The sequence below is a fragment of the Schistocerca serialis genome, chromosome 4 (assembly GCF_023864345.2).
Source record: "Schistocerca serialis cubense isolate TAMUIC-IGC-003099 chromosome 4, iqSchSeri2.2, whole genome shotgun sequence".
Classification (NCBI taxonomy): domain Eukaryota; kingdom Metazoa; phylum Arthropoda; class Insecta; order Orthoptera; family Acrididae; genus Schistocerca; species Schistocerca serialis.
This window is the reverse complement of record NC_064641.1, coordinates 208097474-208124419: the sequence shown is the minus strand read 5'-3', so window position 1 is coordinate 208124419 and position 26946 is coordinate 208097474. Positions and strand designations below refer to the sequence as shown.

The following is a 26946-nucleotide window of genomic DNA, read 5'->3' as shown; positions in this document are numbered from 1 at the left end:
GAATTTATTTCTTGTGGCCAATATTTCTGGCTAGGGAGTTATCATTTGTACATCTACACTTACACCCACCGAAACTACCTCAGTTGGTGCCATCTTGGAAAATGTGCCAAAAATTTCATCCATGGATGTAGAGAAACATACTTTGTCATTGGAGGATGATGGGGGGGGGGGGGGGGGGACAAATGTATGAGGCCCAACATATTGTTGATATTTTTTCACACAGTGATCTACGTGTTGCAAACACTAAGTAGAATTATCTCTAGACTGAGCATTTGGATTCGCACAACAGATTTTGTGTTGCCAACACACATTGCCAACGTCGTAACGTGATGTCAGGGCGTCGTAGTTTTGTCCATAAAGCGCGCTCTACATTTAGAATGTTATTACATCACTAGTACAGGCTTTTCTCTTCGTAGGTGCTCTGGATTTGGCACATACGTTTTATAGACATCATAGCGATTTGTATTTGATACCTGAAGTGTATCGGTACGAACAAAAATAAGGAAAGCCAGAAATTGAAACTTTGAAATATTCTTTGTGACAAGTATCACAGCTTATATGCACCCATATTTTGGTGTGTGTGGCAGGTAGCGCAATTTTTCTGTTTTACATGGCACTTAATCGTATTACCAACTTTGATTTCTGCTACAATAGTATCGCAAAACGACTTGATAACAAGCCAGGGCCTTTGAAAGTGTCTGAAAACCACCGAATTCACCGCGCATTAGCGACTATATCACCTGCTTCATGGATTTTTTCCAGTTTTGTGGATTTTTATTCCTTCTCCTTGTAGGCTAGCGCCACGTTTTGCTTACTTGTTACACTCTGATATATGTATTTAGTGCATTTGCTTTCCACTTCATTAATACTGATTATAAATTGAATAAAAACGTGATCGCTGGTTAAATAGACAACGAAGCCAAGTATACTCCACATATTACAAATGTACATGAGATGTTGCACTCTCCGCTGGCCACTACCCCTCCTCCCTTAGCACACAGCATCTTGCATGAACATATAATTCCATTGCTCCTGTGACATTTACTTTAGCTCTTCAGTGTTAGACCATTTAACAGCTCAAGGGAAGTGGGCGTCACTCATGGATAGCATCTTATGTAACAATATTTTATGCTTGTTAGTCAAAAGGTAAAGACGATAGATTGAAAGTAAAATCCGACAATGCAGATGATTTTGTGCTTTAATTACATTGTGTATGTGTTTTGTCTGAGTTCTGTTCCCCATTATTATGATTCACATTCAGTATGATGATTTCTTACTGACTTACTTCCAAAGCAGAATATACAGCCTATGCATGAGGATGCTGTTGGGAATATGTAAACAAACATTTTCCAGCGTGCATTAGACTCTATGGAATATACATGTTCCGTTTTTGTTGATGGGGTAACGTAATATAATTTGGTAGTCAAATGTATTAATATGTGTTGTGCGAACAAAGCATAAGTTTATTTTGTCCCTTAAATAGTTGTTACCTATCATTTAGCTGCGTTAACCTGCATAAACTACAACAGGTTATGGGCCCAGGTACTGCATTAAAGCGAAATAATAAACTTTAAGGTGACGTGTATTTACGCAAAAGGTGCGCAGAAGTTCGTATAAACTTGTATTGTGTACGCTATACGAAGAAGAAATAACTGTAAAATGGGTACAACACAAATACCGCAAATAGAGCGGCTTGTAGGGCGCGAAAATTACGCGACTCGGAAATTTGCCATTGAGGCGTATTTGCACTTGGATGATGTATGGGACGTCGTAAAAGGTAAATTGGCACCTACGGCATCAACTTTTGCTGCTAAGGATCGGAAGGCTAAATCAAAACTAATCCTTTTGATTGATCCAGTGAATTATGTTCACATTGAAAAGGTTACGTCAGCAAAGGAGGTATGGGACAAACCGAAAAACTCATTTGAAGATGGTGGTTTAACCAGAAAAGTAGGATTACTTCTTGAGCTGATAACCACAAGATTGAATAAGTGTAAAAGCATGGATGAATAAAATAATTTCAATCTCCAATCGTCTGAGGAATATTGGTTTTGAAATTGTGGATGAATGGATTGGAACTTTATTGTTAGCTGGGCTCCCAGAGGAATATTCGCCAATGATTATGGACTTGGAAAGTTCGGGAATATCCATTACAGCGGATAGAGTTAAAGTAAAGATTTTACAGGATGTGAAAAATGAACCAGATTCTAATGCTCCAGAAAAAGAAACAGCGTCGGCTTTATACTCTAAGTACAAGAAGAAGAAGCAAATAAGATGTTTCAGATGCCAGAAAATTGGACATATTGCTTCAAAGTTTATTGAAAAGTTTAGTATAAAGAAAAAGAAGCACGTTAATTCTAGTAGTCCTGAGAGAAAGATACTGATAAAGGTAAGGCATTTTCTGTTTTTCACTCTTTTAATGAAGCGAGTGACGATCATGCAGAATGGTTCCTAGATTCAGGAGCGTCTGTGCACATTAACAAAGCTCCGTCAGGTTTGTATGATGATCAGTCAAGGACAGACATTGGAATTTCTAGAGTTGATGGATCTAAGTTAAGGTGTGAACTCGCAGGAAAAGTGGAACTTAATATGCTTGTGGATGAGGAAAAGGAAATGGTTACTGCTCATGATGCACATTATGTAAACAATATTGCAACTAATTTGTCGTCAGTAAGCGAAATAGTAAAGAAGGGTAATAAAGTTATCTTCGATATAGAGGAAGCCAAAGTGATAGACCCTTGTGGTGATATTGTAGCTACTGCAAGTAAAGTAAGAGGTATTTACAAAGTGAATACAGTTCAAAATACTGCTGAAACAGGAAATCACTCTGTTTATGCTGCAAAAGGTTTCTTGTGGCATAGGAGACTTGGACATTTGAATAGGAAAAGTATGACTTTACTGAATAATATGGCAACTGGGATGGAAAATTATGGAATGAATGATGTTCAATGTGACGTGTGTTTGCAAGGGAAGCAGGCTAGATTGCCATTTAAATCGAGTCAGAGTAGATCTACCGAAGTTGTGCAACTCATACATTCAGATCTCTGTGGACCAATGGAGAATGAATCCTTAGGAGGTAGCTTCTATTTCCTGACATTCATAGATGATTTCTCTAGATATATGCATGTTTACTTTATAAGTAGCAAGGATCAGGTGAGTGATATATTTGTTGTTTATTGCAAAATGGTCGAAAGACAGACTGGGAAGAAAATTAAAATTATTAGATCAGACAATAGATCAGAATTTGTGAACAGGCGGTTTATGGAATGGGTATTAGGTATCAGACTACCATTCATTACAGTCTTTCTCAGAATGGAGTTGCAGAACGAGCCAACAGAACCATTGTAGAAAAGGCAAGAAGTATGTTAAGCAATGCTGAGCCACCGAAGTGTTTTTGGGCAGAGGCTGTGTCAACAGCAGCGTATTTAATTAACAGATCACCTACCAAAGCTGTGAGACACAAGACACCTTATGAAGTATGGACTGGGAAGAAACTGGATCTAAAGCACTTAAAAGTCTTTGGATGTGAAGCCATGGTTCAGATTCCAAAACAATTAAGAGGAAAGTGGGATGCAAAATCTCAAAAATATATTTTTGTTGGCTACTGTGAGGATTCAAAAGGCTACAGATTTCATAATCCAGTGCATAAGAAGATAATAAGTAGTAGAGATATAGTATTTTTGGAGGATTATAGACCTAAAATAAAGGAAAGTAGTCAAAATGTTACAGTAATGCAACCATGTATAATGTGTGATAGTGCTGGAACAGAGATGGAAACTGAAACAGAGGAAGACGAGAATAAATAGGAAGCTGATGTGCTACCCGAGAATCAAATTGAGGAAGAAGATTCAACAGAGGAAGTCAGTTTAAGGCAATCTTCACGTATAGCAAAACCAAAAGAATATCCAGATTATGAAATGTATGCTGCCCAAACAATCAACAATGAACCAATCACAGTTGATGAAGCTTTAGCAAGTTCAAATGCTCAAGATTGGAAAAAGGCTACTGGAAAGGAGCTGCAATCTTTTGTGGATAATGATACGTATGAATGGGTTGACATGCCTGAAAAAAAAAGCCACTAAGAACAAGATGGGTGTTTAGTATTAAAAATCCTGAGAGTGCAATACCAAAATTCAAAGCCATATTGGTAGTTAAAGGATATTCCCAGAAAGAAGGAATAGATTACAATGAAACTTTGTCACCAGTGGTGAAGTATTCATCATTAAGATATCTTTTAGCTCTGGCAGTAAAGGAAGACTTATTAATTCATCAAATGGATGTGAAAACAGCCTACCTGAATGGAAGACTGGAAGAGGAAATATATGTGATTGCACCTGATGAAGTTAAGCGACCTTATCAAGGGGAAAGGAGAATATGGGATTTGAAGAAAGGCATATATGGATTAAAGCAAAGTAGCTATTGCTGGAATAAATGTTTGCATAAAAGTTTGGTAAAACTAGGCACGTTACAGTCAAAGGCAGATCCCAATATATATCATAAAAGGAGCAATGAAGAAACTGTAATCATGGCCATATAGGTAGATAATTTTTTTATTTTATCCAATAGTGAAAGCCAGATGGACTTTTTAAAAGAACAGTTATTGTCAGAATTTAATATGCATTATTTGCAGGAAATTAATCAATACTTAGGCACGAAGATTCTATTAAGTGCCAACAGAGAAGAATTATGGATTGACCAATCTCTGTACACAAGGAAGATTTTAGAAAAGTTCAATATGGAAAATTGGAAACCTGTTTTTACTCCTATGGAAAACAATGCAAAACTGCTAATAACTGATGATGACAAGAAATGTAAGGAAAGTGTACCCTATCTGGAAGCTGTAGGAAGTCTACTGTACTTAGCACAGACTTCCAGACCAGACATTGCATTTGCCACAAATGCATTAAGCACGTTTTGCAGTGATCCGAGAGAAAAGCACTGGATGGCAGTCAAGAGAATATTCAGATATTTAAATGTAACTGCTGATTATAAGTTAAAATATTCTAGAACTGGAAATGTAAATTTGGAAGGATACAGTGATGCAGACTGGGGAAATGAGTTGGAAAGCAGATACTCCATCACTGGAAGTTGTTTTAGGCTAATGGGAGGATTGATACAATGGTCTTGTAAGAGACAAAGAACTGTTGCTTTGAGTACTGTAGAAGCTGAATATATGGCCTTGTCCTCCACTATCCAAGAACGTCTTTGGATCCATACACTGATGAGTGAAATAGAATCACCTCCAACATTAAAGCCAAGTGTGATATTTTGTGACAATATGGGAGCTATTAAACTTGAAAAAAATAACGTCACCAGTGTAAGATCCAAACATATTGACATAAGGCATCACTTTATAAGACATCATGTGGAACAAGGGAATATAATACTCAGTTATCTATGCACGGAAGAAATATTATCTGATCTCCTAACCAAGCCTCTCAGTAAGGACAAATTTCAGAAGCTGGTGAAACACTATGGTTTAACCTGGGATGTATAGTGTTGAGTATCTGAAAAATGTTTCTTCAAGGGAGAGTGTTGGGGATATGTGAACAAACATTTTCCACTGAAGTTAAAATCTTCTGGGTTGTTAGTCCGCATCATGTTTCTTCTAAAATGTTCGACCCCTCTGCTGGTATCTTCCTCAGGATCTTTTCGTGTCCACTACTGCAGTGTTCTAGCGGTAGTGGACACCAAAAGGTCCCGAGGAAGATCGCAGCAGAGGGGTCGAAACGTCAGACAACTTAGAAGAAACATGACGCGGCCTAACAACCCAGAAGATTTTAATTTCAGTGACAATGGCCACGAAAGCCTGCAGACTTACATAAAACATTTTCCAGCGTGTATAGTGGCGCACAAGATATGATGTGCAGTGTGCAATAGACTCTATGGAATATACATGTTCCGTTTTTGTTGATGGGGCAACGTAATATAATTTGGTAGTCAAATGTATTAATATGTGTTGTGCGAATAAAGCATATGTTTATTTTGTCCCTTAAATATTTGTTACCTGTCATTTAGCTGCGTTAACCTGCATAAATACAACAGATGCCAGAGTTGTGATAAGAATAAAGAAAGCAGTTGTTGTGTACCAGACTTGTGCAGAAAATGTATTTAAGATAAATGCTGAAATTTCCTTCCGTGCATGTCGTATTTTCCAGTTTTCATGTAATTCGCATGATTTCATTTCATACAAACTTCCTGTTTACTTTCAATTTTCTATAGTCTAAAATGTTCGTGCTCTCTCTCTCTCTCTCTCTCTCTCTCTCTCACACACACACGCAAATCCAGTTTTTCCTCTCTGTATTGCAAAGCATTCTACCCTAGCAAGAGTGGAATATTTCATGTATGTTTTGATTTGAATAAAACACAAAACTGTTTCTTGATGTTACATATTACCACATGTGAAGTATATTTCAGTTTGAAACAAAGTGGCCACGAATTACGTTCGCCTGAGCTATCAGAAATGTTTAAAGCGGAAAAACGCCTATCTTCTACATCTTTTCTAAGGTTCACAACTATCAAAAGAAATGACCATTTTTCGAGCTCTGGATTGACACAGCCTTTTATGTTTATCACTAACAATAAATGACACACATTTTGCACGGATTTTAAACATTTCTTGAAAATCTAACCACAGCGACACAGTGCGTTTCGTATGCATGTAACACGAACTGTCTCCTTCCATGTATTTCTCTTTGCACCTGTAGCATCAACAGTAATTCAAATTGCTATTACGAATGGACAAATGGTGAAAACACAATAAATATGAGTAATATTATTAGTTTCGAAGGCTGAAGAAAGTATAAAAACGTGACAGTTTCCACGAGATAAGGTGATAATTCCAGGTTAGTGTTCACAACATGCGCAGATCATAATGCTCACGCCAGAGACGTTTCTACTCTGTGGACTAAGGATGCAAATAAATATCAAGTCAGAGATATTATTAAATTTTTGCTGTTTGTTATGATTGTGATGAGTCTGTTCCGAAATTAGTTGTTAGCGATAAGCGTACCGAGAAAATGTGGAAGGAAATAAGAGCAGGACAGAATGTGTTAGTGTTGTGGGGAAAGTCATCGGCGGGAGGAACTTTGGAAGATGTAGTGAAAGAAGTGAGGAATGTTACGGGAGCGAACGGGAACGTAGCGGTGGAAAATGCTGAACGTTTAACAATGGGTGTGTATTTTTTCATCCGTACTTGCGTGATTATCTTCTCTGTTGGTAGCACTTCTAACGGTAATATTTAATATTCATGGGATGATGCAAGTGTTGTTTCCAGTGTATGAATAGCATTGTACAGTATGTCTAAAATGCAAGTCACCGAACGATACCTCGTTCACAATTGTTCGTATAACTATTTTGTATTAGTGCGGTTGTTACGTGGTTCATCAGGCAAACCTTTAACATTTCAGGGAGTTATTATTCGCAATATAATGTATTCAAGGTTTGTCATGTTGAATGAATGGAATATTACAGTATTCATCTGGACGTTGGTTGATTCCTCAAGTATGCTTCAGAAAAGTAAAGACCATTATTTATAAACAGTATTACGCAGTTGCTCTCAAAATAATTAATGGCAAGTGTTTCAGTATTATTGGGACTCTCATCACTGTGGAGCGTCCCCAGACTCTGGTTAAGGGAGGTGGGATAGAGTGTATTTTTGTCGGATTGTGTATGACTGGATATGGATTCATATGATCAAACCAAAGATTCACATGTGGTTGTCATTATCATCTATGTATGTGGTGTTTGTTGGAATGCAGTACACATTTCCACTTTTGATTTGTCATCATTCTCTCGTGCAGTTGTACCCAACATATCAGTCTAGACATCTTTTTCATACATAGTGTGCCTATGCTAATCTCGGAGCTCTGTGTTGGCAATGACGGGAGTTTAACATGGATAGTGGCTTCTGTACACTGTTACATGATTACGCATGGGATGGCTTTCCCCGTTTTTGGTGTCCAGCGTGAAACTAGTGAACACGTTGCTGTTGTGTTTCTCCCATCTGTTGGGTCATTATAGCACGTAATAATTAACTTGAAGGCATTGATTCTCGTGGTAATTACCATTTTCTTTGATTGACGGTACATCTTGTACACTCTCGACATAATGGGGTGCCAAAAGCCCAGTACCTATACGACTTAAATTGATGGTGTGACCCATGTTCCTAGCAGTGACAATCTGGTTCAATGAAGTGAACTTACATGCGTGATACATTCCTATCCTGCATTCATTCTTGTCAGTAGCAGTAAAAGCACTCATACTCTGCCATATGACATGCCAAATTATTCCATTCACTGTGGCAGTAGAAATGTCTGATTCAAGTGCTAATGGGGTGAGTGTACATATTGTTATGATTCACAAGTGAAATTTACGGAGAAGCATGTGTGGTGGCTAGTGCTTACCTTGGGTCAATGGAGGCATCCGATTCCACCCGTCGGCTTTGACCTGTAACGTAAGGGTTATTGCTTTGTATAAATAATGAGAAGAGGCTTGGGCTCATTTCATTCAAAATCACCCAAAATAAAGAAATCTCATTGCCATCATGTCACATATTTTTGAAAATTTTGTATAAGAAAGTAGATAAATAGAAAGTGATAAAATATTTTTTTTCAGTTTTTTTAGATCAAAACTAGTCAGGGGGCCGTTTTGAAATGTCTAGCATTTTCTCCATCTGGCATCAGTACAAAAGGTAGGATGAAAGTATTTAACTAGGGTGAAGTGGGGTAAGTGTAACCATGGGGTTAGTGTAACCACGGCTTATGGTGCCTTAAAGAAGCTCTATTATTACCTATCACACATGTTAATTTACTCCTTTCTTTGTTATATTTAACCATAAGTTGTCAAATCTGACATAAATTGGTAATTAATTTTTGGACTTGAATTGACATCTACGTTTTCACTCTGAGCAAGTGACATGCTCAGACTTTGGTGGTCTGTCACTTTTGCAGTTTTAAAGATAACTGCACAATTTTTTGGTTACAAACTAACTTTTGCATGATAATTTCAAATATGAGATTCGTTTTACTCTACTGATAAAGCTCTTGATATGCCAGCCATGGTTACACTTACCCCAGCTTTTTCCCATGTGGGGCAAGTGTAACCAATCGGCTGGGGCAAGTGTAACCAGGGGGGGTTACACTTGCCCCAAACAAACTTACCGGAACAGATTTATTTATTTAAGCTGTAACCTTGTTTTTGCCATCACACTAGATCAACTAAACTGGCCTTCCTGTACATATGGACACCAGAATACCTTATGTGCTGGATTTGTAGGCCTACAGTGTGTGTGATATATATTTTATTTTTTTATTTAAGTCTACTATATTCTTAAACCACGTTTACTTTTATAAAATATGACTCACAACTGTAAAGAATGCCACAATTTCGACTGTACGACAGTATGTGAAGCATTGTTTGACTGACAACAATGTTGAGCATGATAATTCATTTCTGTGTTGTCTTTTCATATGTGTGTCGGTGTATTGAGAGGTTGGACTACTGAGGGCTCATCAGCAACGTTAGAATGTATTTCTCTTAGAAAAATTAGTCACACATGAGTAAACCTAATCTTTCATAACTTATCTATCCCATTGTTAAATTGTTTTATTTCAGATTTGTGACTTAGTGTGGCAGGCCAAGTTTTAGCTGTGAAACATAAAGTGCCAAAATGGTTAGGAACTACCAGAGGAAGACTAACCGTGCTACTTCCTACACAAAAGAACAGTTTTCCAGTGCAATTGGTGATATACAAAGAGGAATTTGTACAATACATCAGGCTAGTGCTAAATATCAAATACCGTACTCAACACTTCTGAAACACATAAAAGGTTCTCGTGGTGTTAAAAGTGTTTCTCAAGGACGATCTACAGTAATCCCATATGAAAAAGAGCAGCAACTAGCAAATGGACTGACAACTTTAGAAAGGTGGGGGTGGGGCCTAAGTAGGAAGGAAGTTTTGGAATTGGTTGGGAAGTACATAAGACGAAATAAAATACCGAACCCATTCAAGAATTGTATACCTGGAGAAGACTGGTTCCTGGGGTTCAAGAAAAGGCATAAACTGTCTATAAAAAAGCCACAGACTCTTGAATATGCACGAAAAAAAGCTGGCTCTGATCCTTTCATCATTGAGGGGTATTTTGATATTCTGAAACAAACACTCAGAGACTTAGACATTGAAAACAAACCAAAGCAGATATTTAATATTGATGAGACTAGTTTTTCTCTAGACCCAACAAAAACCAAAGTTGTTGGTAAAACTAGTTCTCCCTCTTCAAGAATCACAGCGGGACCTGCTAGGGAAACTACCACTGTGTTGCTTGGTGGTAATGCAGATGGGGACAAGCTGCCTGCCTTAATAGCGTTCAAGGGTAAGAACGATTGGGACACTTGGATGGCACCACCACCACAACCTCCTTTTCCTGAAACCTGCTATGCTGCTTCAGTAAATGGATGGATGGAGTCAGACATTTTTTAAAATTATTTTGAAAAATCTTTTTTGAAATTTTGTGGTCCACATAGACCTATCCTTCTAATCTATGATGGCCACACTACACACATTGATGATCGTGTGATTAAAAGTGCAATTGAAAATGATATTACAATAATAAAGCTGCCCCCTCATTCAAGTCACATCCTGCAGCCAATGGATGCAGCTGTGTTTAAGGCTGTGAAATCTACTTGGGACCAAAAGTTAACTCGTCACCAGAGACATCATCAAGGGGTAAAAATTAGCAAACGTGACTTTTCCAATCTCCTCACTGCTGTATGGAATGAAACACCACCTGAATTGTTGAAAAGTGGTTTTCAAAAAGCAGGAATATTCCCTTACAGTAGAGAAGTAATTGATAAAACTAAATATGATCCAGAGGCATATAAGAGATATGTAGCTCATACCAAATCTTTGGCATAAACAAATCCATTGGCAGCTCACGATAATGCAGCCATAGACTGTGTGGAAGCTACGTCTCTAACAGAAAGTACTCAGATTTTTAGGAAGCTTCCAGCTGAACAACCTCCACAATTTTATAGCCCTACATCTACTGAGCCCTGAAGTTCTCTCAGTATCAGACAGAGTTCTTTCTCAAACATTCCCAAGCTAACCAATGTTTCATTATGTTCTGGAACTTCTGATTTGTCATTTGAAAGCTGATTATTGGAAACAGTCCGACAGTGTAGTCCCACTGTTAAAACAAAGAAGAAAAGGATTGCACCAGGAGCTGAAGTTATCACTTTTCAAGATGCCATCTATAAAGAAAATGATTTTAAGGGAAACAAGAATAATAAGGAGAAAGCAAAACAAAAAAGCATTATTGACATAAAAAAGGGCTTGGTAATGAAAAGTAAATCTTCCAAACAAAGTCCTGTTACTTTATCCGAAATGGCATCTCGGAATGTTTGGAAAAAAAATCCCCGAGTGCTCATGTGGGTAACAAGAAAAAAAGACTGGAAGTTGAATCAACAAGTGAAGAAAGTGAAACTGAAGGCGGCCTATCTTTAATAAGTAGTGATGAAGAAAATGGGACCATAATAACACTGGACGATGTCAGGAAAGAAATGATAAACTGTGAAGAAGAAAAAGAGGCAAACTTTTTTAAAGCCAAAGATAAAATTACAGTTGGAAACTATGTTCTGGTAGCTTTTGCAACAAAATGCAAGAAAGTTCACTTTATTGGCCAAGTTAGCAAAATTAGTGATTTAGGAAATCCAGAAGTGATTTTCCTCAGATGCAAAAATAAGACAAAGCCTGGCACCACATTCTACTGGCCTGATAGAAGAGATGAGACGGAAGTTCCATCCTGTGATGTCATTTCAGTGCTGCCTGAGCCTACTTTGGGTCGCAGGGGAGACCTGACATTTGGTGTTACATTTGATTCATACAACATTCAGTGACTTTATAATAGTTAGGGCCTAAGTGTGAATATAATAAGTTGAATTAGGGCAGTTTAGCATTAAACACAAATTGCCAACAACTTTAGTTCAATTACCATGAAAGATAATAGAAAGTGAACTTATAAAGTGAATTTATCTTTTCTCTTGATAATAGATATTTTATTATTTTTGTTAAATTGCCTACTAAAGAAAAAATATTACTTTTGTAGAATTTGAACTAATAAATTACTGGCCTAAAACAAAAATAAATCATGTATGAAGCATTCTGTTTCAGTGTTTTATGGTTTAGGCTAACACTTATTTTTTAGTTTAGCTCAGATTTTCTGTGTATTTCATAATATACAAAGAGGCGTGTGCAAAAAAGTTCATACCTTGAGTAAAATTTAAGATATTTTAATAATTTAAAAATCCTCAGATTCAGTAAAAATAGGGTAATCAGGTCACTTACCCCAAGTCTGTTTTACAATGCTCTGTATGGGTACAAAAATGCGGGGTTACACTTGTCCCGAACCATGGGGCAAGTGTAACCTCACAACACAAAATTTTGAAAACAATTATTTGACCATATAATTTTTTTTTTCAAAAACAAAATTTATATTGTTTAAAAGTCAGTAAGTCAAACTTTAAGCATGAAAAATTTCAAAATCAAATCTTCAATAACAAGTTGGCCATTTTGTGTCAAAGTTGAACTATGCCAAAACGTGGTTACACTTACCCCACTTCACCCTACTATAACTCCCTTATTTATAAATCAGTTTTATTCAATTTGGTGTTATTATAAAGATAAAAGGACCAATTATATCACTAAACTATAAAAATCCTATAACCATGCATATAAATATGTGCAAATCTGTAATTAAAGTCATTTTTCAACATCTTTTTTTACAAACTTCATGAAATTTTTATTTTTTTTTTTTTTTTTTTTTTTTTTTTGTCAAAATCACAAGTTTCACCATTTTAAATTTTGTCTCAAAGAACTGCTATTGTCATTCATTTCAACATAAAAAAATTAGAAGGGTGTTTGTTCATTTAAAACAGAAAGAACATTAATAATAATAATAATAATAATAATAATAATAATGATATACACGTTTCATTTTGTGACTCTTACCTAGTGGTCACAAATGATGATCAATTCTCATAAAACTCATTCATAAAATTCTAAAAAGCATTCATTCTTTCAAACAAATTTTCAATGCAATATTATGTCTGATTCAAAAGTATATAAACGACCAGTACTTGTGCTTGCACTAGGAGCGTGCAAAGTCATTAAAATGTTTTCATAAGGTATCCAGCAAACATCAGTGTGAAGTGGCCATGAATAACTTGAGGAAGGGCCACTTAGACTCATGAACTTGACTTTTGCATCTCTGTATTCTTCACTCATCTCCACCACTGGTTATTGTAGATAGCTGTGACAGATGTTTCTTCTTTAATTGTGTTAGAGGCAGTGTTTTGAATTCCAAGAGGAAGTTGAATGAATTTAGTAGATGATGAAACTCTCTTTATCAGCAACTTGTTTTCATTCAGTGGTTTGAAAAAATGATTCACTCTTGTCCCAAGAATGGCAGAACCAGTCTCATATCGTTTTTGTAACATGTTTGTGAACTTTATCTCCTCTGTTGTAACATAAAAGGTTTCTATTCCTGGAACATGAGTTTTGGAAAATGTAAACAGATCTTTTGGACTTAAAATGTGACTGTCATATGGACGCTGTAAACTTGCTCTTGTTGCTAAACGTTTACTAGTACCACCAACTCCATTACATGCATTTCTGCCATGACTAGTGGGAAAAAATTCCATTCTGCAATTTCTCCATGATCTTGCTTGTGATGGCACACATTTAAAAAGTTCTTAAAGTTTTTATATTGTGCAGAACTGCCATCTACGAAGTACATAACATGCTGGATGTGTGGTAACTGTTCCAGTATATAATGAGAGCTGTTTTCTGGAAAACATAGAATGTGTTTGTATCATGTTGCAAACAGTTACTTGTACAACACAATGACATTGACTTACTGCAGTCATCTGTTTTAAAGTACACCACAAAAGGATGAAGGGTGACTTGAATGTTCTGCCAGTGAAATGCTTGTGCAGCATCTTGAAGCAAACTCGTCTAGTTCTCTGCAAAATCCACTATGATGATGCATGTAGTATCAGGGAGGGTATTTTCCTGATTTGAAGTAGTGACTCAGATTTTGATACATAGTGATATTATGTTCAGTTTTGAAGTTTTTGCATGAGATACTCAACAAATTCGTTGGTCGTTTTCATTAATGTCTCCAGTGTAGGTCGATCAGTTTGCATCAATTGTTTGAATACTACATTTTCACAATCTTGTAAGATCTCCAGCTCCATTAAAAAATTGCACACTTCATATTCGTCAGGACACTGGAACAGTGATGCAGCATGCACTCCTCATTTTCCAGATGGCACACAAGTTTCTGTAGAAGTTCAGTGTACGGTTCTTTCACATGTTCAGCATGCATTAACAGTTTTACGTTTTGGTGATACATGCATACACATCGTTATGCATTCCACGACTGTTTACAGTAACACATTCTTTTGGCCTAAGTTCATAAAATTAGTAAAACTAGTTTTATCTTAAGGGTATTTTTCTCTGAAAGCTAAGTATACGTCTTTCAGATTAGGCCTATGTAAAATTAGTCTTTTCATCTTATTGACTCTTTTGCCATTTTCTGAAGGGACAGACAGACAGGCTTTTTTTTTATTAGCAGAAATGTGGCTTATATCATCTTCACAGTAAAAATTCTGGACACGTTTAACACATTCTTACCTATTCTGTTTCCCACTTTATAACTCCCTTTTGACAAAATACCATCATCTTTTAGCAATACCCTTGATTTCTTTACCATGTATTCGGTAGTGTCAAAAAACATTTGGATTTTTTCTATACTCCATGAAGCTGGTGCTAAGGTAAGTATTTGTAGTTTTTCTTTAACAGAACTTCTGCTGAATTTTTCTGTAAGTTTTTGCATTAAAGTATTACAGTCTGTACATTCAACACTGCCAGTTTCTTCAGACACATTTTTCAGTGGAACATGTAGCACTTCTGATGCTGTTTGCTGGTATTTTAAAGCTAAACGACAAGACTTGGATCGAATGTATCCTGGACACCTGTCTTGTGCTCTCTTGGTAACCTTAAATGGTGAAATTTCAAGTAATTCAGAACTTTCATTGAGTTTTTGAAGAGCTGTAGATGGATCTGGTGTATATTCTTGATTTTCAACTTCATTCATCCATCCCTGGAAGGTTATCCCCCATAGGAGATAATATGTCCTTACGGCATGTTATGCACAACTTGGTACCTAGGATAAGTCCAACGGTTTTATATTGCCTTGCCATGGTTAAAGAAATAGGTTTCAAAGATTTCTTAGCAGTCTTTTTACCATGCTTCTTAAAAGGGTCACAGTAAATTCTTTGTCTGTCTTCAAATGCTCCCAAGTAGAGCCTTTTGTGAGAAGTACAAACACTCTCAATATTTTCACAGGTGCGTGTTAGCTTCAATAATTCAATATCAGCTTGATTCAGGTTTGACATATCTATTAAATCAACAAAGAACTGGATGGTTTGAAACTTTTTCTTGTTCTCTATTAGTCAAGAATGTACTATGAAGAATCTGTAAGGGGGAAATGAGAAAGAGTTAATGACCACTTTATTAACTGATCTCTAATATTCACATTATGGAACAACTTTGTTTTACAGTCAGATCCCTCAATGTGTAAAACTCCTCAATATGATATTCTAAAACCCTCACGTTAATAATGTGACGTATTTTATGATAGTCAATCAGATGCTGCTATAGGACAGAGTAAGATTCATAATACATATAACCTCTGATTGTGGAATTGACTTACGTTTATTATAATTTGTTTTATTTATTTTATTTGAATTATCATATATAAGTAATAAATTTTACATAATGTCTCAACAACCTTTAAAATGAAATACCTAAAAATAAACTTTCAACTATCAATAACAAAATCAATGACAAAATAATTATATATTTATTACTTGGTTATATATTGTTAAAATGGAGTGGTTTAATGGCTGGTTTGAAGGTAATATATATTTCAAGTATATAAATTACGTTTAGTAAATAAATTAATATACAAATCACATTTTATTAATTTATAATTAAATTGATGATATCATACAGTGACTAAATAATAATTTAAAGAGTAATAACTAATTATAAAAACTCTTCAAAATGGAATTATAGATATGACTAAATTTTAATTTAATGTATTTTTAAATGAATAACCATTGATCATAATATAATTTTGTATGAAACAACATTATTTATTATTAATAAATAACAATAATATTTATATGAATATATCATTATTTCTAATGATAATTGATATAAAAACACGTGAAAAAAACATTAAATAAAATACATGATCTTTTTACACTCATTATAATATTTGATAAATAAAATTAAACAAAGCATATACTGCAACAAACATTTGTAGGTTATAATATGATTGGGTGGTCTAGTGTTGCTTCATAAAAATTATACAACACCAGAGGGCACTGTAATGCGTTGAAAAAATGCAACCCATTGCACTTACGGAAGTCAAATTAAGTCTCCCTGGTTATACATTACAGCACAACTATCCATGAATTGGATGAATTCTTTCTCTTTTCAATTTCAGTTGTTCCTTTTCACTGTCTCGTATTGAGGGGCCTCTTTTTCCCGAACATTATCATATTAAGGGGTTTGACTGTACTTTCACATAACCTACCAGGCAATGGCTGCTTATGTAAGGAGCACAAAATCAAGACAAAAAAGTCCTTCAGAGATATACAGTGTACAGACACACAAAAACTTGACACACACAGCCTGTGTTGCATGTGAGTGTTGCTGCTAGACTGAATTTTTTATTGTTGTTTCATGTATTGTTGATTAGCTATTTGAAGCAATTAATTATTACAGCATTATTGAAAAAGTATAAGATCTAACTATAGAGAACAAACACCCTTCTGATTTTTTTTATGTTGAAAAGTATGACAGTAGGGCAATTTGTGATTCTGCTGAAAAAAAAAAAATCCTGAAATTTGCACAAAAAATAGGTGAGAAATTTCATTAATTAAAAATTTTCAAACATTTGTTGCTTAGACACAGCTCTTTAATAATTTTTATATTATAGCTCTATTCTTTTACTTTCCAATGATACCAAATTGAATAAATTTGATTCATAAATAAAAAAGTTACAAGGCACTTTACATCTCAGTGACAGTTGGTAGAAGGAGCCCACATTTCAAAATGGTCTCCTAATTACAATTTTGCTCAAAAAATTCCAGAAAAATATTTTAACCCTAACTCATTATGTACATTCTTACATCAAATTTTCAGAAAAATCTGTGACATAGGGGCAACAGCCACCGGGTGATTTCACATGAAATTACCCATTGAAGGTTCAGGTCACTCTACACCAAAATAATAGATTGTCTCTTATGACACTACCTCAGATAGATTGATAACAGTTCAGTGGCAAGATGTTTCCTTTATCAAATACTTATGTAGTCAGTGCATGTTATTGGTATTTTTTTTACCATGTTGAGAGGATGGAAAATTTAGTAATGTGCACCAAGAGTTGGATAGGAGCCTTTGACATTTGTTTATAATATTCTTTTATCTGACTGACCATGTTAAAACTTGTGAACCAAACGCAAATCAGCAGGCTGCTGTACTTCATCTTTTCTTTTGGCACCACATAAGTGCTCCAAAAAACTAGTTAGAATGCCCCCTCCCTCCCCAAACCTCCTCATCCTCTCAAGACTAAATATGTCCAGGCAAAGGTGTTGCTGCTGCAGAAGAATTTAGCTGTGAGTGGCATATTGTACTTTGCAGTGGAATATACTGAGAAATTGATGTAATTCACATACTGAAACTGTATTTGAGACTGCAACCTTTCTCTTAAGTTTCAGTAAGCTGTAGCTAGGTTATTCTTCCTTACTACACCAGTGGAATGTCACTTTTGTATAGTTTGCAAGGAAACTTCAATCTGATTTACAATACGAAGATTAGGCTAGTGACAGAAATGATTCATATTAGGCAAACATGTCGTAGATGATTGTGTGCTTAATGCTTGCTGTGAACAGAAAGGCTTCTTAGCATGTATACTCAGTTTTACTGCTGCTTCAAAATAATATTGAAAGCCAAGCTTTTAAGTACCAGAGTCTCTATCTTCATTATCAGTGGGTAAAATCCAATGCCAGAATGTGTCTTATGGGCCTTCTTGCTTTCATCTACATTTGTATCCATTCAAGAAAAACCCTTGTGTTGGTCCATGGTGGCTGTGCCACTACCAATCTCAGTGACTGAACTCCATCACTAATGGCCCATGGCTGATAGCCAGGCAAGGTCAACCACGTGTGGGTTCCTTCCCAAATCTGAATGTGGGTGTCTAGCAGATTCCCAGGCCTGAATGTGGGTGTCAGACAGATTCTCAAGCCTTGTGTGTGTCTCTTTCTGGTTCCCAAGGCATAATGCAGACTTCTTAAGTTATGAAATGCCTTAAATTTGTTGCTGATGTCCAAAACTATTGCTTCTGGCAAATTGTATTGCTGTACCATCAGTGATATATCTGGAACTGGAATGGCTGCAATTATCTGTTGTTCTGGAACCCAGCATATCTCTCTTCTAGCAGGCCAGTGAAATGTTTGAGTAGCTCCGTGAGGATGCATGAAATTAATCAGGGCATCTTTTTCTCCATATGAAACTTCACAGATATTTCCTATCCATCATTTTCCACCATAAATACAAGCAAAATACTGGCCAGGTTGTAGTTCAGTAATGGCAACATGTTTAGAAGTAAATTTACCATTTTCTATGAAGGACAATGTATCTTTTGACACTCTACTAATCTGAAGTCACTTTTCATCAATTGGCCCAAAATGGTGATGCTCTCTTGTACCGGAAACTGTACATCCATCTTCAAAATGCTTTTTTGATCAATTTTTGCTTCTTCAGTAATTTCTTTTTTGTGTAAATAAATTCAATGCTCATTTGTTTTGCAATATTCAAACAGATCAGTTGGTGTTAAGATTTGGTTTTAAATTGGACACCCAATTCCCTCACATGATGAATTCCCATGGCTTGTTCCGAAAAATTGCATTCTGGATTAATGCCAAAATCTTTTGATGGTGGTAAAGATTTAGGAAGTTCTTAAAATTTTTGTACTGGGCAGGAGAACTGTCGCTAAAATAATTAATATGCTTAATTTCTGTGAAAGTGCACTTCAGAGATTTGATCGAGTAAGTTAAAAAAACATGCACTGCAACTGTATCATATCAGTGGCACTCACTCATTATGCAGTAGCAGATGACTTTTAGTTCTTCATTATCATTATAGTAAATGTCAAATGGATATGATGTAGCTGGGTATTTTCGCAATGAAATTCTTGAACTGCATCTTGGACAATAAAGGAATAAAAGAATGCTAATGTAATAAATTCTCCTGGTTTGAGACCTTCTTTAGCCAGTTGCAAATGCCTGCTCTGATTCTTTACAATGTAGTGGTGAGCAGAAAGGGCTGAAAGTTTTGTTTTTTTCTTCAATGAATTCTTCAACTGTCATTTCTTTGGTTTCAGTTGTATGTCTGTGAGTTTGAATCAATTGTTTCAACTGCAATTACAATGAAATCCAAAACATTAACTGCTTACAGACGTTGATAAATATTCATGGGGACAGTTGGAAACGTGTGCCCCAATAGGGACTTGAACCCGGGATCTCCTGCTTACACAGCAGACGCTCTATCCGACTGAGCCATCGAGGACACAGAGGATAGGGCGACTGCAGGAACTTTTCTCAGGCATGCTCCCCATGAGACCCATATTTCCAACTTACTGTCCACACACTACATTTGTATTGTAGGCTTACTGGCCAATGATCTTCAATGCGGATGCAGTCGCATTGCTCGAACTCTTATGGGAATCGGTAGATTGACTGCCACGAGTAATGAGTGCAGTGACAGTTAAGTGGGATATGTGGGTCTCACAGGGAGCGTGCCAAAGATAAGTCCCTGCAGTCGCACTATTCTCTCTGTCCTCGATTGCTCAATCGGATAGAGCAGGAGATCCTGGGTTCGAGTCCCAGTCGGGGCACACATTTTCAACTGTCCCTGTTGATATTTATCAATGTCTGTAAGCAGCCAATGGTCTGGATTTCGTTGTAATTTCATTCTTTGAGAGCTGCAAGATCACCAGTGGTATCTGTTCTTTTGGAAAGAACAGATACCATCTTCATGTTTAAACTGTATTGGAGCCTGACAATCAATATCTGCAAAAACACTTTCCTAGTACTCGTTTAGAGCTTCTGTTCCTGGACATACTTCACAGCAATGAAGCATGGAATCCTCCTTTTTCCAAATTACAGACAATGTTGCTCAGTATAATTTTATAATCTTCTTTTATTGGCTGTCTGCTATCATTAATTTCACATTCTGGTGTAGTGTGCAGACACAAACTGAATGTGTACCAGCTGCACCTACAGTCACACAGCACTTTGGCCTTAATTCACAAAATTTGGAAAATTCGATTTCCATTCTGTTTTTATTGTGGTAAGCAACAAACACTTATTTTATGTTGCTCAGTAACAGGTACTTATGTTTTTGAACCTCTTCTCCATCTATTCAAACCGTAATAGTCATTTTTATGTGGACAAATGTGGCTAAATTCTTCATCATAAAAATACTCTGTGACTCTTGCCTTCACAGCATCAGAAAGCTTTTTCTTGCAGTTACCTTTGGGCTGTTTCAGTATTCTCTGTTCAGCTTTTAACTTTCTAGCCTTTCTTACCATTCTTTCTGGAACACAAAATTCTTCCATAGTCTTTATGATAGACCAGGGAACTAAGGTTAAAATTTGAATTTTCTTGTTATGATGTATATAACCTTCTTCTCAATTCTTAGATCAGCTGGCTGTAATCTAAAAAAGTCAAACATGGCTTGCTTGTGCATTGTTGCTCCAGTTCACTGGAATCAAATCCTCCAACTTCTACAATTTTCTTAATAATAGCACCTTAAACTTTATATATTTTTCTCTATGCATAGTCTGTTGCATCCCTTTCACCAATTCGTTGAAATTTTAAAGGTGGTATTCCAACAGCTGTTAAGCTTGCATTCAAATTATGAGAAACATTAGTCGCATCATCTTCATCTGATTGAGGTGTAACTTTCATTATGATTTTTCATTATATAAAATTTTTTTTCTACAGGATGGGCACATTTTTTGGCCTCGTTTAATGTCAGATGTGGTTATCCTTTTTAGCTGGTCAGCTGTTTCCATGCCGAGTGAGTGCAAATTTTTTTCATGCTGTATGGTTTTTCTTACTAAAAGTGTTGCAGCATGATCTTTGCAAAAATTCAAACCTTTGTAGTAGTAAAAGTCATGATGGAAGCATAGTTCAGCATTTTCAGTAGTGCATAAACCACTCTGTCGAATAAGCAATTCTTGTTGTTCTAATGAAAGTTCCTTTGCAGCTTTCAGTCCTGTTAAGGTGTTGTATGTCACTAAATGCCATGGGGAACCTGCATTTCTGTAACTGCACATATTGTCTTGATCTTGTTTCTCCATTTTAACCACAACCCAATAAAACATGAGCGTATTGGGAAGTGTCAAAGACGATTTCGGTTTGTGGAAGGCCGGCATATACCAGATTCCGTGTCAGTGTGGGAACAGACAGTGCGGACCATCGAAGATCGTTGCCGAGAAAATCAGAGGCACACTTGACTTAGGTACTCTCACAAGTCAGCAGTCACAGAGCACTATTTGTCCAAAAATCACAGAATGGACTACTGACATACCTGGGTCTTGGCATAGACATCTAAATACTGGGACAGCATCTTTAGAGAGGCTATTGAAATTCATACCAGGGACGGACTCATCAACCGAGATTGCGGCTACAACCTCAGCAGGACATGGGAACCAGCATTGAGTCTAATTAGAAAGACCCTTAGTGAAGGAAACGAACGGGCGACTAGGATGGATGAGGCAATTACACTGACGCCACCACATGCGCCAAAGCCAACGTCTCAGCGACTGCCGGCGCACGGCAGCGGGTGCGGACTGCAGAACAACACCTCGCAGGGGGAGGGAATTTAAGATGACCACCCACCCTCAGGAGCTCAGTTCGTCAGTGCACCTGCCGATGGCGACATGTCTGATCACCGAAATATTGTGCCCGTTGGACACTATGGACTGTTTGAGCAAGAAATATGCTGGGAGAAACTGAAGAATCACATCATATACCTCTACAGGGAGGAGATGTATTGCAGCATGAAGAAATTTGACAAGCTGTGCCACCGAAGGAGCCGTTTGCTGAGTGCTCTTGCTTTTCTGAAGAGATGTCGTGCCGATCTGGTTGTGCCAAACTTTGCTAAGGTGACGCATCACATCTATTCTGCAGCAGCTATGAGAATTAAGAAGCATACTAACCTCACCTTGGTTTGTGAGACGGTGCACTTTATCAGATGCAGCCTTGAGTACAACTCCCAGGAACTACTTAAACGACATCAACAACTAGCCAATCATTTTAATTCTGAGACCTGGGACTGGATTCGTGGGGTTACGTGGGTGACCACCGATTCTGCACATAAGAAGGCCTCGGGGCGGCCGATATATAAATTCTCTCGTTTCTCTGACAAACCGTCACTGGGGGCCCCATGCAAGACTGTCATCAATCTCACGGACATTGAGCTGACTGGGGATGCAGTTTCTGTTCCGGAGAAGCAGGCATTGTCAGCGCAGTTGAACAGATTGTTGCGCGACTACCACCTGAAGCAGCTGAAGAAGTATGCTGGTAAACCTGCCATGGTCTGACGATAGCTAAACCGATCAAGTAGAATATTACCAGCAGGGAGGGGGCAGTCATTCGAGTCCTGAGATTGTTGTCCTTCTGGCTGACAAAGGCAGTGCTACGGTTTTTCTTTCCCATAAGGACTACATTGAGAAGATGCAGAGCCTGCTAAATGACAAATCTTGCAGGAAGATCAATGCTGACCCCCCGAAGAAGGTGGAGAACAAGACTAGGGTTCTTCTCAAGGACGTGGATTTATCAGAGAGTTTCACCAAGAAATTGACACCTCAAGGACCTGTACTGCCAAGACTTTATGGACTCCCTAAAGTCCACAAAGAAAAGGTGCAGTTACGCCCAATTGTCAGCAACATTAGGGCACCTACATATTTGCTGTTCAAATATCTGGCAGAATTACTAAGCCCTTATTTAGATAAATGCCCTCATCACGTTCGTAATTCTGTGGATTTTGTAAAATGTCTCTACAACTTCTAGCTGAAAGGCTCAGATATCCTGGGTGAGTTTTGACGTTGTTTCATTATTCACCAGGGTGCCTCATTGAGAGTCAGTTGAGCTTATTGCACAGAAATTTGACGAGAAGACGACTGACATTTTAAGGCATGTTCTGACATCCACGTATTTTCTCATTAATCTAGAATACTATGAGCAAACAGGAGGAGTTGTAATGGGAGCCCACTCTTGCCTGTGGTCACGAATTTCTATATAGAGTACTTCGAGGAGGAAGCTTTGGCGTCATCCAAATGGAAACCTACTTGTTTTCCCTGTTATGTGGATGACACATTTGTGATCTGGCCCCATGGAAGGGACAAGCTCTCCTAGACTTCCTAGACTATGGAGACCGAAGCAGAAGGAAGATAACCATTCCTGGATGTCATGGTCAAAAGAAGAGTGGGTGGCACCCTGGACCACGGGGTATACAGGAAGAAAACTCACACCGACATTTGCTTGCAGATAGCTGCCACCACCCTTCGCAGAGGAATAGGGTGCTAAAAACACTGGTGCACAGGGCGCGCACCGTCTCTGATGCAGAGAGTATGCCCCATGAGCGGTAACACCTCAAAATTGTATTCCGGAAAAATGGGTACTCAGAATGACAGATCAGACGTACTCTCTGCCCCACCTCTACATTACAGCTTTTGGAGAAGGAAGAAGTCACAGAGGAAGAGAGAGCCACTGCCTGTATAACATATACTGGCACACTATCGGGGAAAATAGAACGAATATTGAGGAAACACAGAGTAGAAACTGTCTTTTGCCCACCCAATAAAACATGAGCATTATTGGGAAGTGTCAAAGACGATCTCGGTTTGCTGAAGGCCGGCATATACCAGATTCCATGTCAGTGTGGGAAGACTTATATTGGATTCATAGTGCGCACCATCGAAGATTGTTGCCGAGAATATCAGAGGCACACCCGACTTAGGTACCCCAACAAGTCAGCGGTCACAGAGCACTAAATCTCCGAAAATCTTGAAATGGCCTACTAACATACCAGGGTCTTGGCACAGACATCTAAATACTGGAACAGCATCATTAGAAAGGCTATTGAAATTCGTACCAGGGACGGACTCATCAACTGAGATTGTGCACCTATATAACCTCAGCAAGGAATGGGTACCAGCATTGAGTCTAATTAAAAAGACACAAAAAAATATGAACGGGCGACCAGGGTGGACGAGGTAGTTACACTGACACCACTACAGACGCTGACGCCAGTGTCTCAGCGATTACCGACGTGCGGCTGCGGAGAGAGCACCTTGCAGGGAGAGGGGATTTGAGACGGCCGCCCGCCCTCAGGAGCTCAATTCGTTAGCGCACCTGACAATGGAGACATGTCTGATCGCTGAAATATTGTGCCCGTTGGACACTATGGACCGGCAGTACACCCGTGGACTGTTCGAGCAAGAAATACGCCGGGAGAAACTGAAGAATCGCAAAAACTTGATAAGTTCAGACACTAGCATCAAATTGTAGAGTTATAAACAAAGAAATGAAATAATTAATAAGCATGCAATTTGTATTTATAAAAAGAGTTACGCAGCAGTTTTTAGTACAGTTAAATGTAGTAATGAACCTATTACAAGCAGGTTTAAATTTTTTATTAGTCACCAAATAAACAGCACAATGAATATTTAAACAATGTATACTTAATCAACAAAATTTCATATTGTAGGTGGTATTTTCGCACTTTACTCAAAGTGACACCAAATTGGAGATAAGTATTTCTAATGAATGAAATGTGCTCCAGTGACTGTGTTAATGAATGTAACATGGTAGGTGTCCATTTTGAGACACATGATTTTGAACATGGTTATAATTTGGTACATTCACATCTTTTATTAAATTCGCTGGATGGTGGCACAGTAGTTAAAAACACAAGCTAGGCCCTAATGCGTGTCATGTCTAATAGCCAGACATACAATAGTTTGGCAAAAGAGCAAGTCCATAGTGCCCATTCCTCACTATTTATGCCTTGTGAAACTATGGGGCAAATTTGTCACATGATTTGTTGCCCACATTGAACTGAGATTATGCCAAAGGCATTGCTTTTTGAACTTTATTTGCACCATTTATGTGTTGAGCACAAAAAGTAGTACCACTATGCCCTGAAACGAGGGGATAGTTCTTTTAGATTAGGAACAGTGGCGTGCCAATCTTGAAGATTTCTTTGTGACTTTTCGGACTCCAAAAAAGTGACCTTCACAAAATTAGCTGTAGTACCTCAACCCAAGTTACAGGTGAATCTGAAACTTTGCAGAAGTTTATGCAGGTCCCTCAGATAGAGACAGTTTCATCAAAATTGAAGATGGCCAAGGGGAACATGCTTTAGGACTCGTTGACATGGAATGACCCTAGTTAATTTCATGTGGATAAATTCCACTTTTAGATTGCTCCATATAGTTACTCATATGTCTGTTATGATTGTTACTGTTACCAGTGACTTTTCACCAGTAGTGTAATTAAACAAGAATTGATCTTGTTATTTATGTATGAGTGATATGTTACATTTATTTTCTGCTCAGGATCAACACTTCCATTTAGTCGTTGATGCTCCACATGTCTCCCCCATTTTGTTACAGTCTTTTGGCATTGCTACCCTCCTACAGCCAACTGCATAGTCTGCAAACAGCCTCATGGAGCTTTGAACATTATCACCTTGATCATTTATATAAAGGGTAAATAGTAATGGCCCCATAACACTCCCTAATGGCACTCCCAGAATTAATCATCAAAGACTGAAAGTCTTCTTAGAGGTCAACAGCCATGATGCCCGTACACAAAAAGTCTCCGTCTGCATCGCTTTTTATTTCTCCAAATAGATTATGCATTATGACAAACTGCCATGGTCAGGTGACATTGCAAGCTGTTGATGTAACAAAGTTTCTGGTCCAGCCCACTGTGAGGTGTTACTGTCTCTTGGCAAGATGGTGTTTGATGTTCACATTTCCTACAAATTTGCCAATATCAATTATGCACACCCAGCAGCTCACATAACACAATCCATATTTCTGAATTACGAAAAGTCGCTCTTCAGCGGCAGTAATGGCAATCAACTGTTAAGAGGAAGTGGGTCAATTCAAATAAAGTAGGCCAATAAAAATTAAGTTGGTTTCTTGTCAATTTTTAAATATTTTAATTTTTTATATGTGATTACCCTAGAATTGAGAAGTTCAAAACAGTTTTTTAAAATAATTTATCGTGCACCCTCACTGGATGGCGGCCATTTTTATTTGTAGGCATGCGACAATTTTTCAGTCTGGAGACAGTGTCTATTACACAAAATACCCCAAATTCAAAAATAACCAGTCAAAATGACCTCTAAAGTTTGGTATCCAAATTTTCAAAAATCCACTTTTTAGGCCCAAAAAATAACAAAGGAGGAGTGATTTATGAGAGTCTGTTTTTTCCTATAGTTACACATCATACACTACCAGCCTCATACAGAGCAAGAACACTTACAAATATTTCATTAATTTTTTATGAAATTTTTTAAATTTGAAAATTTTCATTTTTTGTAAAGTTTGGGGTTAGTTATCTCAGGTGGGTATGAAAATAAAAATATGATTTTTGCACAGTTTGTACACCTATATGATAGCAATGTACTGTAAAAAATTTCAACATTGATATCTGACTGTCAACAAAGATATGAATTTTTGAAAATGAGGAAATAATTCACATTTCTCTACAAATGATCTTATGGATCTTGCC

At 37.4% G+C, this 26946-nt stretch overlaps 1 protein-coding gene across 1 annotated transcript in view; it reads left to right on the top strand.

The window, feature by feature from the left end:
• The first annotated feature begins 6937 nt into the window (after positions 1-6937).
• Positions 6938-26946, top strand: part of LOC126474165 (anamorsin homolog) — a 45306-nt gene continuing 25297 nt past the window's right edge. Inside the window, exon 1 of the mRNA XM_050101623.1 lies at positions 6938-7173. Coding sequence (XP_049957580.1) covers positions 7020-7173 — 154 coding nt within the window. The 5' untranslated portion in view covers positions 6938-7019. The remainder of the gene's footprint in view (positions 7174-26946) is intronic.